General features: G+C 60.0%; 1 protein-coding gene across 1 annotated transcript; it reads right to left on the reverse strand.

Moving 5' to 3' along the window:
* GSE1 (Gse1 coiled-coil protein) lies at positions 1-12,639 on the reverse strand. The gene is given in 16 exon segments (XM_010718211.3): positions 1-247; positions 1,347-1,450; positions 1,663-1,929; positions 2,167-2,517; positions 2,604-2,711; positions 2,832-2,925; positions 2,927-3,103; positions 3,351-3,463; positions 4,108-4,688; positions 6,023-6,347; positions 6,690-7,003; positions 7,106-7,297; positions 7,445-7,642; positions 7,939-8,117; positions 9,361-9,560; positions 12,475-12,639. Coding segments are annotated over 15 exon segments (3,252 nt in total). The 5' UTR covers positions 9,475-9,560; positions 12,475-12,639; the 3' UTR covers positions 1-112.
* Between the last annotated feature and the right edge of the window lie 1,404 nt (positions 12,640-14,043).

Raw genomic sequence — 14,043 nt, forward strand, 5'->3', positions numbered from 1 at the left:
ATTTAATTTTTTTTTTGTAGCTTCAAACCTCCCAGTGAAAAATATTAAATATTCAAGGTAATAAAATAGATTATTATTTCTAGACTATATGTTCGGCCTAGCCCAAGGAGGGTCACCTGGGATACCCCTTGAAATAACCCCTAGACCACTGCATTGCAGGCAAGGCAAGGCACTTCCGCAGGTGATCCAGCTCTGCTTGCAGTCTCTCTCGTTCTGAGACAATCTTCTGCTTCTGGGACCTTAATTCCTGCAGGAGGCAGCAAAAGGGCAACGTCAGGGCAGCACACAGGGACTGCAGGGGTTGGGCAGTGCAGGGAACGGGGACTTGCAGGAGCATGGGGACACTGGAGGACAATGGGGACGTTGCAGGAGGGATGGGGGCAGTGCATGAAGATTTGGGGATACTGAATGGAATGGGGACCTTAGAGGACCGTGGGGAGATTGCAGGAGGATCGGGCACTGCAGGAGCATTTGGGGATACTGCAGGAGGACGGGGACCTTAGAGGACAATGGGGAGACTGCAGGAGCTTGGGGTCATCAGAGAACAATGGGGACATTGCACGAGCATCGGGACATTGGAGGACAATGGGGAGACTGAAGGGAATGGGGGTACTGCAGGAAAATGGGGACCTTAGAGGAAAATGGGGGGATTGCAGGAGGATAGGAACAGTGGAGGACAATGGGGACACTGCAGGATGATAGGGCACTGTAGAGGATAAGGGGATGTTGGAGGACAAAGGGGACGTTGGAAGAGGATGGGGGTATTGAAGAGGACTGGGGGACTGAAGGGGATGGGGGCACTGCAGGGGGATGGGGAATTGCAGAAAAATGGGGACCTTAGAGATTGTAGGAGGATTGGGCACTGTACTGGGTGGGGATATTGTAGGAAGATGGGGACACTGGAGGAGGATGGGGACACTGGAGGAGGATGGGGACACTGGAGGAGGATGGGGACACTGGAGGAGGATGGGGACATTGCAGAAGCGGGGGCACTGCAGGAAGATTTGGGAATACTGCAGGAGGATGGGGATGTTGGAGGACAATGGGAACGCTGCAGGAATACAGGGACACTGGAGGACAATGGGGACGTTGGAGGAGGTATTGAAGGGAATTGGGGTGTTGCAGGAGGGTAGGGGGATTGAAGGGAACAGGGGCACTGCAGGAGGATGAGAAACTTAGAGGACAGTGCAGAGGAAACTGCAGAAGGATGGGGACACTGCAGGAGGATTGGGCACTGTAGGGGATGGAGATATTGCAGGATTTGGGGCACTGCAGGATAACAGAGACCCCCTGGGAGGCCTGGATGCCCTGCAGAGGCCAGGTGCCCCCCCAGAAGCCCCACTCACCGCCATGCTGTGCGAAAGCTGCTCTGCCGTCAGGCTCAGGCTGTAGTGCTGGGCCTCCAGCCGCCGGCACTGTGTCTGCAGCACTTGGCGCTCCAGGTTTTGTTCTGCAAGGTACAGGGATGGGGTTGAGCACCCGAAAGCCCTCGCTCCCTGCCAGCCCCAGGACACGGCCTCCTCCCAGTACAACACAGCGGGATGGAAAAGGTCTGGGTGGCAGGCCTGGGGGCAGCAGGGCGTAAGGTGATGCTTGGTGACGTGACCCCACGGCTAACCAAGCCAGGCAACACCCCGCCGAGCCCCAGTCCCCAGTCACTACCTTCTATATGTTCCTGGTAAGCTTCAAAAATTGCCTCGATCCCTTGCCACTTGGGCCTGGGGCACTCCTCCTCATCCTCCTCCTCATCTTCCTCCTCCTCATCCTCAGAGGCCGAGTCACGGCGGTCCCGTGGCAGCGGTGGGGCGAGCGCCCGGTGCCCCTCGGCCGTGCCGTTGTGTGGGGCAGGCGGGCGGCTGGAGGCCTGAAGCTCAGGGATGTTGTAGTGGATGGAGGCGTCCAGTTTGTGGTTCTGCTCCGCCGTCCCCCCTGCAGGCACAGAGTGTCAGCCCTCTCCCCTCTGACTTCATTTTTCTCAGCCCCATGCGTTGAAATGAATGAGTTTTGCTACAACCCAGCTGTGTTTTCCCAGCTATTTTTTTTAAACCTCTCCACAATCTTTCCCAGGGATGCTCTGGGAATGGGGTTACAAGTGCCTTTTCCCATAGTGCCAACCCACAGCTCTCCTCCCTGTGCCCCCATGGGGTTGCTGCCCCAGCACGGTACCTTTGTGCTTTTGCAACGCCTTCTGCGTGGACTGCAGCACGGACTCGTGGAACTGGTGGGCAAACTCCTCAGCAATAAAAGGCTCCCAAGGCTTGCTTTTGCCATTCATGCTGTGGGACAGCGGCACAGGGACGTCCTTGGGCAGAGGGCCCCTGACATAGCTGAGGATGCTCAGTGCCTTCTTCCCCGAGTGCCCATCGCTCAGCCGGGGCTTCTCAGCCGGCTCCTTCACCCTGGGCAGCTCTGCAGTTCTCAAAGGCTCCACTCTGCCCGGCTCTGACGGCTTCTGCACCTCGGGCACCGAGGCTACGATGCCAACGGGCTTATCTGGGTCCAGCAGCAGCGGTGGCTCTTGGGGCAGAGGAGGAGCAGCGTTGGCACAGCGGTGCCCAATCAGGCACTGGAAGTGAGGGGGAAGGAGGAATGGAGAAGCTTACCGGCAGCGGGGCCGCTGGGGCTGTCCCGTGGAGAGCTCTTCACCACCACGGCAGCCGGCGTGGGCTTCTGCTTCATGGCCTGCAGCATCTCCACCAGCTTCTCCTTGTCTGCCGCATGGGAAGCTGAGGTTTAGTGTAGCCTCTGCTCAGCAGGGCACGCTCGCGGCACCAGGCAGCCCCACAGTATGGGGACAGGGACCCCCACCCCAGCACGGGGCACGGCGTTACCTTTCCTCTTTTCAGCGCTGATGTGCGTGAGGTTGAAGATGGTGAGGAAGCGTTTCTTCTCCTCGAAGTTGGGGCTGTTGTTCATCTCGTCGGGGGCTGTAGCGGGTGGAGAGGGGGAGGCGTGGGGAGGGCGTGCGGCGCTTGTTCTGCACCGTGGGTGGTGAGGGGCTGCGCTCCCGCAGCATCCGCCGGCGCTTGCGCCGCTTCTGGCTCAGTAATTCCTCCTTCTGCTGCTGCGTGGTGAGGCCGAAGAGCTGCAGGAACTCCAGCTTCTGGGGCCCGAGGGGAGAAGAGAGCTGGGTCAGCCCCAGAGCAGCACAGCATCTGTCCCCACCCCCATCCCCACCCTTCACTCCCACCCTCATCTCCATCTTCATTCCCGTCTCCATCCCCACCTCCACCTTCAACCTCGTCTTTATCTCCATCCCACCTCCACCCTCAACCCCATCCCCATTTCCATCCTATCCCCATCCCCAATCCAAACTCAGCCCCACAGCCAGCTGAGTGCTGTGCCCATACCTCAGAGGATGTGTCCAGCTTCAGCGGGGGCTGCTCGGCCACGCACCGGAGATGTGCCCGCACCTCCTCCTCGTCACTCTCATCACAGGAGTCATCCAGGTCGTAGTAGTAACCTGGGGATGGGGAGAGGCTGATAATCAGCCTGGGGGGGCATGCTGGGACCCCCATATACTGCTGAGGTCCTGGGAACCTGCTGGGACCCCAGGAATGGCTGGGATCCTGGTGGGTAGGGATGCTCACCCCAGCATCCCAGCTCAGCTCTGTTTTGGGATGGCTTGCAGGGGGACTGGAGGAATTACATCTCTGTGGGCTGCTTGTAGTGGGAGGGCTGACTCTCCCCTTGCTGCTGGGGCACCAGGGAGGGAAACAACCCAGGAGCACCTTGTGCCAGGGCCAGGGACACTGGGGACACACTGTCTGCCTTGACGGGGGGCACCAGGCTCAGCAGGTTAATGGGGCACAAGGGGGGAATGGCAGTGCTGCCCCCACACCCCACTCCATCTCCTCCTCGCTGCTGTTCACATCCCCGCTCGCACGGCCCTATTAATATTTAAAGCCAGCTTATTAGCCTCAGTTCATCATTTATTAATTGGGCATGTCTAGAGCGGAGGATTTACCAAGCTGCTCTGATTTGGCTTTCGGGAGCATTTGCATCGAATGCCTGCAGGCTGGGCTGACAGCATCACAGGGGAACCCCCTCCTGGCTGCCCCCATTGGGGTTCTGATGCCTGGGGGGGGTCCCAAGCCCCCTCCTCACCTTTCTCCCGGGCTTCCCGTCGTCGGCGCTCCTCCAGGTCCAGTTTGCTGACCAGCCTGCGGTGCTGCTGCACGAACTCGTCATAGATGTACATGGGGTCCTGGGCGCGGGGCTGGGGGGGTCTGTAGGGCGAGCTGGGCTTGGTCACCTCCCCAAAAGGGGTGGCCGAGGGTCTCTGCTGGCTCAGGATGCTTTGCGTGGATTTCTCCAGCTCGGCTAGGAATGGTGTGTGGGTGAAGCCTGTGTGCTCCGCAGTGCTGGGCTCTCGTGGCAGGGGGTATTTCTCCAGCGCATCCCTTTTCCTTGCACTGTCTTCCAGCTTCTCGGGGCAGAAGACTCTCTCCACCTTCACCAGTGGGATGCCCTGCCGGCTGGGCTCAAAGGGGGCCGGGTGGCCGTGGAGGACGTGAGGCTCAGGGAGGCGCCGGGGGGGCTCCGAGGAGCTCTCCATCAGGGAGACAGGATTCCAGAGGGATGTGGTGATGGGGTGGTGCTGGGGTTTGGGGGAGATGAGTGGCGGCGGACCACCGAAGTGCTGGCCTGGCTCACGGATGCTCGGTTCATGGCGGCTTGGTCCCGACCTGCAGGAAGGAGAGGAGAGGGAGGGATGGAGAGGAGAAGGAAACCCTCTCTGCAGGCTGGATCTGGGGAGGAATGATCTGCCAGGTGCACGCGGGGAGGGCTGGGAATGGGACACAGGACAGGGGACCACTCCATGGGACTCGGATGGCACAGGCACTCACCGCACAAAGAGTGACACTGCAGCGAAACCTTCCCTAAGCACCCAGGGAAGGAGCAAACCTGTTAGCAGGATAAATATTTCATGTGCCGAAGAGAAGCGTTTAACGCTTTTCCACTCGAGCGCTCCAGACCTCTGTGCAGCAGAGCAGCGAAGGCTCAGTGCTGCCAGCCGGGTCGCAGCTGCCACCGTGCCACAGAGAGCTCCTGCAGGCACCAGCACTGCTGGCTGAGGGCATCACCTGCCCCGGTGGAGCGTGGGGTCCCCGTCCCTCCCCACCATCTGGGGGTCTTTGGTGGCGCTTACATGGGGCAAAGGCGTGGGCAGGATGCTGCGTGAGGGACTGGAATAGGAATAGGAATGAGATGAGGATAGGGATGAGATGAAGATGGAAGTGGGATAGGAGGAAGATGAGGCTATAAGAACACCCTCCTCTCCCCCCCTTACTTGCTGCTGTGCTCAGGGTGACCTTGATGTCTCCTCCCTGCTCTGGGGAGGGATGCACGGATGGGGGCGGGCGGCTGCAGCAGGCACTTGCCATTGTGCCGCCCCGCAATCCGCTCCTTGTTATACTCGATTAGCTGCACTAATCCCCTTGATATCCAAAAATAACAATGGGAGCCGGCAGCAGAGCCGACTGGATAAGCCCACACCACCAGAGCGCTCAGCGACAGAGCGAGAAAACCCGCGTCAATGCAGGGCTGTGGGCACGAGGTGCCCCCCTCATCCCACCGCGCATCCCTCTATCAGAGCAGCTTTCAGGCTGCGCAGGGGAAGCTGCAATTAGCGGAGCCGTCGCCTCGGCAGCACCTGGCTGCTCGCTGCTGGCCCTCGGCCACCTCCCGGGCTCACCGCCTGCTGCCGCGCAGATGTCAGGCAGTGGCACCACACAGCGCTGCCAGCACAGCCGGCCTGGCTGGCACAGCACGGCGGGGACCTGCTGGCACCGGACACACCGCTCGCCTGGTGCGGGGGGGGAAAAAGCATGAAGGCTGAGCTTGGAGGAGGAGGAGGGGGGGGCTCATTCTGCTAAGAGCCAGCTCACGGGGTGGCAAAAATGGCAGCAAGATGGGGAAATCTTACAAAACCTTCAGGAAGATTGGCACAGGGAGCATGGAAAGGGGCATCCTCCATCCTGGCAGAGAAGCAAAACCAAGCCGGGGCGTGCAGCCCTACCTGGGGTTGTCAGGCCGGTGCTCAGGCTCAGGCTGGCTCGGGGTGCGTCCCATGTCGAGGTGCTGCTCCAGCACCTGCTGGCGAAACTCCGACACCTGGGACTGGCGGTCCTCCTTCTCCTGGCGCAGGCGGCGCTGCCGGGCCAGCCACTTCTCCTCCTCATTGGTGCGGTGGATGAGCAACGCCGTGGCCGCGCTGCTGCCAGGCAGGGGGAAGACGTTGTGGTTGGGGATGAGGCTGGGCACGGGGTGGTGCGAGGTGGGAGGCGGGTGCAGCGGGTGCTGGAGGGGCTTTGGCGTGGGCAGCACTGAGTCCTTCAGTTTCTCTGGGAACAAAAAAAAGGGGAGACAGAAGATTGGTGGGGTGCACGCCGAATACACCTGTGCATGGAAGAGGGCCGCCCAGCATCCCCGTGGGATGGCAGCTCCTGCTCCCCTGCCTGCTGCCAGCCCAGCTGTTTGGCGTGCCGGGGTGAAGTCAGATGGCACAAACACCTCTCCAAGAGTCCCAGCGCTCTGCAGCAGCCCCGCTGAGCGCACCGCAGCAGCTGGGCTCCTGGCACTTCAAGCTGGCAGCCAGAGAGCTGGGCTCTGGGACCCGACCCCCTCAGCTTTACCATCTGGAGAGGAATGGGGACCAGCCCCAGTGCCACCCTCAGGGTCGTTACCTGCTCTGCTGGGCTCCGGCAGCTTGCTGCGCTCCTCAGCCGGGTGCCCCCGCAGGGCATGCAGCTCGGCCACAGGCAGGAAGGGGCTCTCCATGGCTTTCACCATGCTCAGCTCCTTCTCCCTGGCACGCTCCCGCTGCCTCTCCAGCTCCCGCTCACGCTCCTTCTCACGCTCCCTCTCCAGCTCCTTCTCACGCTCCCGTTCCCGTTCCCGTTCCTTTTCCCTCTCCCGGTCTGCTTCCCTCTCCCGTTCCTTCTCCCGTTCCCTCTCGCGTTCCCTTTCCCTCTGCCGCAGCTCCTCATCCATTTGCAACCTGCAAAAAAGAACCAAAGGAAAACACCCCCATCAGGTGCCCGTTAGCCTCCCATAGGCCCCCCAATCTCCACCCCACAGCAGCCACCCCATAACCACTCACCTCTCAGCAGCCAGGCTGGAGATGCGCTCCGATTGCAGTGCAGAGAGCGAGGAGTGCGAGAGCTCAGCAGGGTACCTCACACCTGACAGGTGCAGGTGCATGGCAGAGGGGTGCAGGGGGGGCAGCGAGCCTGGGGCCGGCAGTGGGTAGAAGGGGGACCGCAGTGCTGAGAGGCAGTAGGAGTCGTCCATCCTGGGGAAACAGAGGTGCTCAGCGGGGTGCAAAACCCCAAAAGGGGAGAAATCCTATCCTGGAGGGTTGTTGCAGCTTGCAGCACGCCCCTTGGGGCCATCCTCCCGCCTCCCAGCAGCATCCCTGCTGGTAAAGGTGAGTGCCCACCTGAAGGCAGGGTGAGGGAAGGGGTGGTGTGTCAGGTAGCTGGGGTGGTAATACGCAGCAGCTGCAGCCGGGTCCAAGCCAAGAGGTGGCAGTGAGGACATGCGGAGGTCCTCAGCTGTGTGGTAGGGCCGAAAGCTGCGCAGGTAATCCTCAGTGACAGCACTGGGTGGCACCACGTGGTGCACGGGACGCTGCAGGCTGGTGGAGAAAGGAGACAGTGAGCATCAGGGAGACGTCACCCCCACCTGAGAGCACTCGTGTCCTGCATCTTCCCATATCCCCTATCATCCTGCACCCCGCACTCTATATACCACATCTTACATCCTCTATCCCACATCCCACACCCTGCATCCCTTATCATCCCGCATCCCACACCCCGCATCCCTTATCATCCCACGTCATCCCAAATCCCACACCCGGCATCATCCCTGCATCCCACACCCCGCATCCCAGCACCATCCCACATTCCACATCTCCCCCTGACACCGACTCACTTGAGAGGTGGGAAGCGGGAGTCCTGGACCACAGAGCTGGGGGGCAGCCCGAAGGAGTACGGAGTGCCCAGGAGGTGCGTTGGGACCGTGGGACCCCCCGCTTTCTCCTGTGTCAGAGGGGGCTCAGAGATGAGCCGCTCGCGGCTGCTGCTGCTGCTGCCTCGTGACCCCGCTTCTTGCTGGAAGGCAGAGGGGCAGAAAAGAAGAGCTGGCCGTTAGGGGATGGTGGAGAGCATCCCTGCATCCACACTGTTAAAGGATGGGGCCGAGAGGCTGCATGGGGGTCACCCAGATGGAGAGGGGGGTGCTGACGCTGGGGATGGGCTGACAGCAGGACACGCTGTACCTGCCTGCAGATTTACAGGCAGCTTTGTTCTCCAGAGCCATTAATCACTCGGAGGATGCAGACACCAACGGCGCCCGGAGCAGCACAGCCGGTGTAAATCCGGCAGAGGCCCTTTGATAGCAGCCATAAAACGCAGGGCCAGCCCCGGGGGGAGCCAATGGCAGCACCCCATCCCACTGCCTCATCAGTCAGGCGGTGAATTCCCATCCAGGATGAAGGTCACATGCGCTGACCTCAGCTCGGGGGGCACCCTGGGGTCACCTGGCAGCACCGTCCGTATTACAGGGGCTGAGCCAGCGATGGAGGGATGAGCCCTAGCAGCAGGAGCTAGACTATTCCTCCAATCAAAGGAACGGCAGTGCAGGCTGCAGGACCCCAGGGCAGGCTGCAGGACCCCAGCCAGCCATCGGGGACGGTCCCAAGGTCACCGCAGGCGGCACAAAGGCCGTCCCCCCGCAGCCTGTGCTGAGCACAGTGCGTGTGAGGCTGCGCTCTAATTACCTCCCCCAGCTCCGGGCGTCACGCTGCAAGCACAGCTCTGCCAGACAATAAAGCACGCTCGGTTAACCTATATTCCACTGGGGTCACTGAGGAGCAGCAGGATGGCATGCAGGGGGGCTTGGTGGGGTGGGCAGCACCCGGTTACCCTCAGCCCCTCCGTGTACCCAGGGGTTTGGTTTTGTTCCTCCCCACATCCAGTATTTCTCATCCCTTCCCCTCGCCTCTCCGCTTTGTGGTTTAATTAGTCCTTCCAAGTGGCATAATCCTCCCGGGAATCTGCTTGCAACATGCGAGAGGAGAGAAGAACTAACGATGCTTCTTAATTAGCCGGCACGTCGTCCCCCCACCCTTCACCACCTCCCCACTTCTCTCCGGATGGCAGCCTGGGGACGTGGCAGAGGGGACAAAAGGACCACAGTGCCGGGTGGCACCTCGATGGGGAGCAGCTCCCAGCACTTTTATCGCAGTTGGCACAAGCAAAACGGCCCTCGCGCTATCAGCACAGCACACGGCAGCAGCACACCCTCTGCTCATTGCCTCGGTGTCCCTTTTGGGGATGGGCTCCCCATCCTTACCTGCCTGCCCTCGCTCCTCCACACCCCGTTGACCGTCTTGGTGGGGGCGATGGTGACGACAGGTGGTGTGCTGGGCACGCTGTGCCCCCCCGGGGGCACAATGATGGGGCCCATGGGGCCACGTTTGGGCGTGCTGGCAGGTGAGCTGTGGTTGGTGGCTGGTGAGGAGACAGGCGACGACTCGCTGCTTATCGAGGAGCCTGGGAAACAAACACAACGGGAGAGAGGCAGCTGTTAGAGGGGCCAACCACCTCCCCCTTCCGCAGGCCTGGGGGGCAGCAGCAGGTGAAGCCGCCCCTATGCCCACAGAGAGCCATCCTCTGTAGTCACGGGGCTCAGCTTGCATACAGGAGCTCATTTCCACCCCTCTGCAAACCCAGCTGAGCCACAGGGAGAGGGAAGGTGAAACCCAGCCCACTGCCCCCATAAACCCAGCTCAGACCCCAAGGGCGAGCATCACCCCCAGGGCTCAGCCCGTGCTCTGGTGCCAAGCGGTGCCAGCCAGGGCTGCTCCCAGACGCCGGTGTGAGGATGCGTGAGCCGCTCCTGGTAACCCTTGGGCAAAGCTTTGGCTCAATTTGCATAATACATCCGTATTTGAAATTATACCCACCCCAGGGATGCTGGCGGTATTTGCAAGGGAAAAATAAAACCCTCTGAAATGGAATTAAGGCGGAGATTGCAACGCGTGGAGAAAAGCAGAGCTGGAGCAGCAATACAAATTCCACGCTAACTGGGGCAGGCGGAGCCCGGCATGTGCTCGGCTGCAAATTGCCTGCACACAAATCCCCAGGCGAGGATCAGCTCCGGGTGCAGGAGCCAAAAATGCACCAAACTGGCCACTGGCCAGAGTCTGGGGTGCCCAAAGCCACCACAAAGCAGTGAGGCTGCCTGGGAGGTGACAGCTCTGCCCGGCCAGGCACGGATGCCGTAGCCTTGCGTGCGCCAGCCACCTCCCTTGGGTGTGCAAACTGCCTGCTGGCCCTGCGAGCACACGAGCTGGTTGCCCTCAACATGCAGTGCAGCTCCTCACCCTGCACACATCCCCCTCCACTTCCAAACGCCCTCAGCACATGCAGCCCAGCACCGGGATGCGGAGGGAGCGGGGATGTCCCAGCTGCATCCCAAAGGATGCTAAGCACGGCAGCAGGATGAATGCAGCAGCACTCCGGCCACACCACCTTATTAATTATTCCCGAGTTGCTCCGAATCACTTTCATTTCGAGAGCGGTGAGGCTGGGGGAGAGAAAGGCTGCCCGCCACAAAGGAGGCACCGATACGGATTTGACACCCACTGAAGTCTATCTTGTCAGCGCAAGGCCAACAACAATTAGCAGCCTAATCCCCTCTGAGCTGGGAAGCCATTACTCACCATGCGATAGCGTTAACAATCAATACCATCACAATGAGCCCGGCAATTAATGAAGCTAAAGTCTTACTTCAGAACCTTAATTCTCACTGTGTGGCTTTAAACGGGAGGGTTTGTGATCGTTATAATTAACTGGCGGTATTCAGCCAGGAGTTAGTCAATGAAACTAATCTGGATTGGAGATGACAAGAGGCACAGTGTGATGGTGTCACCTTTGTTTTCTGACCTCCTGCTTTCCGCTCAGCGATAGCAGATTAGCAGCTGGGGCTGACAGGCAAATGTAATTAACAGCTGAGACCCTGAAGGAGGAGGGAAAAGAAGAAAGCAAAGGGGAAAAAAAATCTACCCTGCAGGCAGAGTTGAGCAGGGGTGAGCCTGGATGCCCCGGCCAGCCCCTGAGCTTTGGGGTTCTTTGTGACTCACTCCATCCTATGGGGATGGACTCAGCTCTGAAGCAATGAGGGATTTGCTGCAGGACCCCGTCCATGGCCCCTTCCACAGCGAGACCTGTTTGGGATGGAAGCGTGTCCCCGTGCATCTCTATGCATCCCTGTGTCCCTACACGTAGAAGAGCCACGTGCTGCAGGGCTGATCCATGCATGCAAAGCACCTCTGGTCCACAACACCACAGAGAAAAGCCCTCTGAAGGCATCACCCCATCCACAGTGTGCCATGGCCAAGCATCATCCCAGCTCTGTGGGAAGGCAAATGGGATGAGGACTGGCTTTCCAGGAGGAAAACCACAGCATGGAGCAACACCCAGCAATGCACTGCAGCCCACATGTACGGGAACCCCTGGGATGAGGTACTCAGGTACCCAGAGGGGGGAGGAGGATGGGTTCTGTGAGCAAACTGTGCAGCAGTTACACACAGCCCAGCAGAGGGAGGGGAAATCCAAAGGGATTGCGGCGGCTCAGCATGAGACAGCACTGCTGGGGCAGGAATTTGGGTAAGGCTGCACGGGGAGAGCACTGCAGGAGGGAGGAGAGGGCAAGCTGGCAAAGGAAACTCCAAGGAACTGAGCAAAAAAAAATATTGCTTTGGATGGGCTGAGCTGCCTGCACTGCGCTGTGCCGTGGGTCTTGCAAATAGTGTTTGTGAAAAGGTCCTTGCCAAGGGTCTGGGTTATGATAAGGAGCACCCAGCGGGGCAAATATCAGGGAGAAACACTTTGTGTTTGCAAAGCAGCTCTGAAAGCCCACATACAATCCTCTTGAAAGCTGCAGCCCTGCCCCATAGCAGCACCAGGGCAGGATGGCAGAGGAGTGGGGTGCTGTAGGGTGGCAGGGGGTGGGAGTACCCTGCGTCCCTGGGCACCACACGTCCTTCCCTGCTCTACGCCACGCCGCAGGGCTCCCGGTTAAAGCACTGGGTTGCAGCATGGGTTTGTTATGTAGCAGGGCTGCAGAAAGAACACATCCAAGGAGCCTCCGGAAAAATGAGATTCACAGAGGGGAGGGAGAAGGGAGGGAGGGGGCGAGGACAAGCTCCGTGCTGCGCTCTCACCAGACTTTCTCTCGGGGTACAGCGAATGATATGGCATTTGGATTACTCCAGCTGAATTGAATTTCTAAACTGCCCCCTCGAGACACGGCATTGAGAAAAGACATCAGTGAGAAAACACCATCCTGCAGCTCGGGGCACCCGCAGTGCCATGGGGACACAGGGGTGGTGGTGCTGCTGCATCCTGGGGCAACCCAAGGGTTGTTTCCCTCCGTTCCCATCCCACCCAGCCCCATATGTACCTCTGGGCTCCTCAGCTTGCTTGGCGAGCTTGCGCAGGGCGGCGGCGAAGCTGGAGGACGGCGCTGCCTGGACGGACAAAGTGCTGCTGGCCGCCGGGCTGCCATTGGGGACGATGGAGCCGTTGAGAGGGGAGGGGGTCAGGGGGCGTGACGGTGGCGGTGGTGCGAGTGGCGGTGGAGAGCATTCCTAAGGAAGGCGACTTCGACTCATGGCTCATGCCTGCAAACGAGAGCAGCGCGGGTCAGCAGCACTGAGGGGTTGGCACAGGGTGGGCACAGCACCGGGCTGCGCAGCTCCCTCTTCCCCACCATCCCCAGTTTGGCTCCGAGACCTCCCATCCAGAAGCAGGAAACAAAAACTTCCCCTTCACCCCCGTTAAACCACCCCCCAACCCAAGCTCATGTAATAGTGAGGAGCCCCCAGTGGGGAGCAGACCCCCCCAGAGCCCTCCGTGTGCTCACAGCAAGCAGCTCGTGGCGGCGGGGCTGCAGCTTACGGAACAAAGCGAGCGCGCCCGGGCTGCTCGCCTGCAGCAAACAAGCTGCCACGGGGCCACCAGCTGCCGCCGGCGTCACATGGCCCCACTGATCCGGCACGCCGTGCCCGTGCTGATAATGGAGAGGGGGGGCTCAGCATGAGGGAGGGGTGCTGGAGGAGGATGCAGGGCTGTGGGCATCAGGAGGCAGCCCCCTGATGTGCTGCTGCATCCCATGCTGCAAGCATTGCAACCCCAAAACCTCACCGCTGCAGCCTCTGATCCCCTGGAGTGCACCCCCAGGTTGCTGTAACCCCACAGTACTGCTTCTGCATCTCCAAATCACCACTATACCCCCAAATCCACACCAATCAGCACCATTTTATACTCAAAACCTCACAAATGCACCTCCACGTCTTCACCGGGGTACCCCCACATACATGCCTCAATCCCTACCAATGCAATTGCAAATCCCCATCGTTGCCCCCCCAAAATACCACCCCCAGTGGGCACCACTTCACACCCAAATCCCCACTACTGCATTTACAAACCTCCACCACGGCTCCCCACTGTACCCCCAAGCCCCCCTCCCTACTCCCCCATGGCACATCCCAATCCATTCCCTTGCAACCCCAACTCTCCACCACTGCAACCCCAAATCCCCAGCACCATTATTCACCATTTCACACCCAAATCCCCATTACAGCACCTTCAAATCTTCACTACTGCAACCACACCGCACCCCCAGGCCCCCTCACTGTACACCCTCATCTCCAAAAGCCCACCCTCAAATCCTCCTCATTGTACCCCCAGATCTCCAACATTGCTCCCAAAAGCACAACAGCTCTATAGGGGCTGGGGAGGGGAGGGCAGGGGTTGAAGGTGGTTTGGATATGGGCATGACACAGTGCACCCCACACCCCATCGGGGTGCCCGTCCCCCTTCCCCGGCTGTCCCAGACACACGCTCCAGGGCTCTCCACCTCCAAAAACAGCAACTGCTGATGTCAGGACCCTTAAAATAGATTTCTAAATGAGTAGCATCATTAACGCTGGGCTAAAATTAGCCCTGCTCCCTGGTGGGCAGACCTGAG

This window comes from Meleagris gallopavo, chromosome 13 (genome assembly GCF_000146605.3).
Source record: "Meleagris gallopavo isolate NT-WF06-2002-E0010 breed Aviagen turkey brand Nicholas breeding stock chromosome 13, Turkey_5.1, whole genome shotgun sequence".
Classification (NCBI taxonomy): Eukaryota; Metazoa; Chordata; class Aves; order Galliformes; family Phasianidae; genus Meleagris; species Meleagris gallopavo.